The following is a 3,935-nucleotide window of genomic DNA, read 5'->3' on the forward strand; positions in this document are numbered from 1 at the left end:
ATTTTATATTTTTATATTTAAAATTAAAAAACAAATATATTTAAAGCTGGTAATTTTTTTTGGGAATTAAAGTTGGTAATATTGGTCCAAAGTCTATATGACATGCGTGATATGCTGCGGATTTTACTAAATTATTATCACCCAAATCAGGCGACTTAATTTTTTTCGTTCATTTTCCTATTAGGAACTTCCAAATGTAATCAATAAAGTGCCTTTATAGTTTTTAGTAACAATCCAAATGTGGGTAATTGCAGATTCTTTTTTAACATATTTAGGATTTTATATCGTAAACGGGTAAATCAAAAGAGCAATAAAGAAACCAAAATATCATGCATGAATCATCAACATATTTCTGTGTCATGCTGAATGTATTGAAATCATGTTGAAAGCAGTAAAATTCATATGGGCAGACGAAAAATTAATAAAATGTTTTATGAAGAAAAATAAATAAATATGTTAAAGAGCGATTCTCCTCGAAAGCCCGCTATAATCAATTGCCGACTCATGATCTTTGTTCATTTTAATAAGCAATAATTTTAAATACCCCAACAAATAAATAAACCAATAACTGACTAAATAAATAGTTTTAAAAAATATTACCTTGCAATAAGAAAAAAGATTGTGATGGTCTTCACCATAACATCCAAATCCTAAAATCTCACCTCCATTACTCGAAATCATCACCTCCTCCTGCCCCCTCTCCATCAAACCAGTGTAGAACCCACAGAACTCCTTCAACTCCCTCCCAATGACTACATCAATGTGAAGATATTCTTTCAAGAAACTTTCTACCATAATCTTAGGCATCTTGCTCACCCCTACCCTCCTCCTTCCATTTATCAGCACCTTAAACCCTTCCTCAGCAACACTCTCCATAAACAACTTGGACAAAACTGCTCCTGCAACCCTAAACTTCTCCTTCCTTGAACCAAAGAAGCAAACCATCACCATCAACTTCAAGCCAGCTTCACTGTTCAGGCAACACACCAATGGGTAAATAATGAGAAGCAAGAGAGCTCTGAGGATACTGCAGGCTTCAAAGGCCACGACAATGAAGTATGGGAACGTGGAGGAAGATCGTAGGAGCCAACCCTCGAAATCAATTATTAGGGTTTGGGATGGGAGGATGAGGAAGCCATTTTCTTGGATAGGGGATACAGATGGGTGTTTTGAATAATTTTGGATGGGTTTTTGTCGATGCTGGAAGGAGTTGGTGAGGAGGAGCTTGAAGAAGGGACGAGAGAGGGAAAGGAAGGAGAGGAAGGACTTGACTGGCATTTTTTGGTTTGGCTTGCTGTGTATCATTTGTTCTTTCATCTATCAGGAGATGGACATTTATAGATGAAAAGGTAACGAGTTCCCCATGGAGTTTGAATTATTTACTGTGGCACCACATAGAGACTTTAGTGTGAAAAGGGAAGATTGCTCGTGAGCGTTCATGAATTTAACTGTTCTAGGAGGTAGATGGAGGTTGAGCATGTTGACTTACAATTGGAAAATGAAGATTTTAATTAAAATTTTCATATAATTACAACACAAATTATCAATTTTCATATTTCTTTTTAAAGAATATTCAAAACACAAATTAATGTGTTGTAGCACAAATTTTTAAAATAGGCATACTTGACGAATAATTTAAGATTGTGAATCAACTATTTTAATATATATATTTTTGTAATCAAAGCCATTCGCTCATTACCCAAGCGATTGACCTCTATTTATTTATTAAATTAATTAAATTTAAATAAAATAAATGATTAAGAATTTAGCAATATTTTAAGTAATTAATTTGTCATATCATTAAAATATTAAATTATTAATTATTGATTGCTTTGGAGAAAAAGAAATAATGAAATAGAAAGATTTATAAATAATGAAATCTTGGAGTAAAAAATTAATAAATCTTTATTTGAATAAATTTAACACTGATCATATAAAATGCTTTTGAAGACTAAATTCATATTAACTTTGTTGGAAAATGAGGAGCTATTGTAAGAGGATGGATTCTACCAGAGAAGAGGAACACTTGTAAAACATATTTTCATTTCACTCTTAAACTTTTTGATTATTTACACTTGTAAAACACTATTGTAAGAGGATGTCTTCACATGAATTATTTACCCATCCTTTCTTGTGATGCAATCTCTGATGAAGTGATAGAATGTGTCGATGTGTTTACTTCGATCATGAAAAATAGTATTCTTGGCCAAAGTGATAGATGACTTGTTATTGACACAAATCTTTATTGGCTTTTCTTGCGGCAATCTTAACCAATAAATTTTGAAGCTAAATTACATAACAAACACATGATGTTACAACAATATTTTCAACTTCACAAGTAGAAAGGAAACGATTGGTTGCTTTTTTGACATCCAAGTAAAAATAGTGTCTCCTAAGTAGAACAGAAACCATGTAATGCTTTTTTCTCTCATCCAAGTCTCAGACCCAGTCACTATCATTATACCAACAAGCTTGAAATCCTTTGATGATGAATAAAATAAGATAAAGTCGATCATTTTTTTGATGTACCAAAGAGTCCTTTTGGCAGCTTTTGAGTGAGTAGTAGTTGATGCCTCCATATAACGACTAACAATTCCAACAACAAAAAGGACGTATGGCCTAGTGCAATTCTGGTAGCTCAAGCTACCAACCAAGATCCTGAAAAATGTCAGATTAATAATTTTTTTATTCTCCTTTTTTGATAACTTGCCTCCATATTTCATCTGAGTACTTATGGGGTAGCAATCATTCATATTGAATTTCTTGAGTATTTCTTTTCCATGACTTTCTTGAGAAATAAAGATGTTTTCATTCTTTTGCTCAACTTCAATACCAAAATAGTATGTCATTTGTCCAATGCCCATCATCTCAAACTCTTTAGCCATCACTTTCTTGAATTCCTTAAATATACCTGGATTACTTCTAGGGAACATCAAGTTATCCACATATAAGTACACTATAAAAATATCCCCATCATTGACTTTAATGCGCTCCTGTCTCCCTAGTGCCGTCTCGGGCGATTTAGGATTTTCGCCTCTCCAACATCGCTCCATGCTTGTTTTCTACTCTAGCTTTACATTTTCTGCTTGTTTTTTGACCAGTTATTGGTTTTGTGGGTTCTTTTTCTTTGGTGCCCTGTTTGGGCATCTTCGATGGCGGGGGCTTCAAGCTCCAATCCATGGGGAAAGGCGAATAGCCCGATTCATGGTCTTAACAGAGGCTTTTCAACTCGGAAGGCGAGGATGTCTCCTACTCGCTCTTTCAAAGATGTGCTTTCTGTAAATCTGATGTCAGGTGATAATATTTTGATCTTAAACCAAACGGTTTTTAATAGTGTTCCGGACATCCTTCTTTCTGATGAAGATGTGCTTAAATTGGCTTCTCCTTTTAAGTTTACTTTAGTTGATAAGTTTGGTCTGCATAGACCAAACCTGGATTCGATTCGTCACTTTTTCGGTAACCTTAAATTGTCAGGTTTTTTTTTTTTTTTTTGGCTTGATGGATGCTCGACATGTTACGATTCAACTTTCTAATGATTTGGACTATAGTAGGGTTTTTGCTAGGAGAGCTTATTTTATCAACAACTCCCAAATGCGTGTGCTTAAATGGACTACATTTTTTGATGTAAAAGAGGAATCTCCGATAGTTCACATCTGGATTTCATTTCCTAGTCTTCGTTTACACTTTTTTAATTCAAAAGTTTTGCATGCTCTTGGTTCCATTTTTGGTCGTCCATTACAAACCGACCAGGCTACTGCAACGTGAACCCGCACTTCAGTGGCGAGAGTTCTTGTTGAAGTTGACATCTCAAAAAGCATGCAAAGGAATTTCGGGTGGGCTCAAAAGCGTTCGGTTATTTACAAAAGGTTGAGTTTGAAAAGGTTTCTGATTTTTGCACTCACTGTAAAATTCATGACCATGCGGTTTCGGAATGT

The 3,935-nt window shown here is 34.5% G+C and overlaps 1 protein-coding gene across 1 annotated transcript; it reads right to left on the bottom strand.

The window, feature by feature from the left end:
* Positions 1 to 139: 139 nt before the first annotated feature.
* Positions 140 to 1,301, bottom strand: LOC110096708 (probable glycerol-3-phosphate acyltransferase 2). The gene has a single exon (XM_020822765.2). It carries the CDS (start codon positions 1,276 to 1,278, stop codon positions 457 to 459), a length of 822 nt encoding a protein of 273 aa, XP_020678424.2. The 5' UTR covers positions 1,279 to 1,301; the 3' UTR covers positions 140 to 456.
* Positions 1,302 to 3,935: the final 2,634 nt, after the last annotated feature.

The sequence above is a fragment of the Dendrobium catenatum genome, unplaced genomic scaffold (genome assembly GCF_001605985.2).
Source record: "Dendrobium catenatum unplaced genomic scaffold, ASM160598v2 fragScaff_scaffold_543, whole genome shotgun sequence".
Classification (NCBI taxonomy): domain Eukaryota; kingdom Viridiplantae; phylum Streptophyta; class Magnoliopsida; order Asparagales; family Orchidaceae; genus Dendrobium; species Dendrobium catenatum.

Coding starts and splice junctions, on each gene's coding strand:
- LOC110096708 (XM_020822765.2), bottom strand. CDS start 1,278: ATGCCAGTCAAGTCCTTCCTCTCCTTCCTTTCCCTCTCTCGTCCCTTC.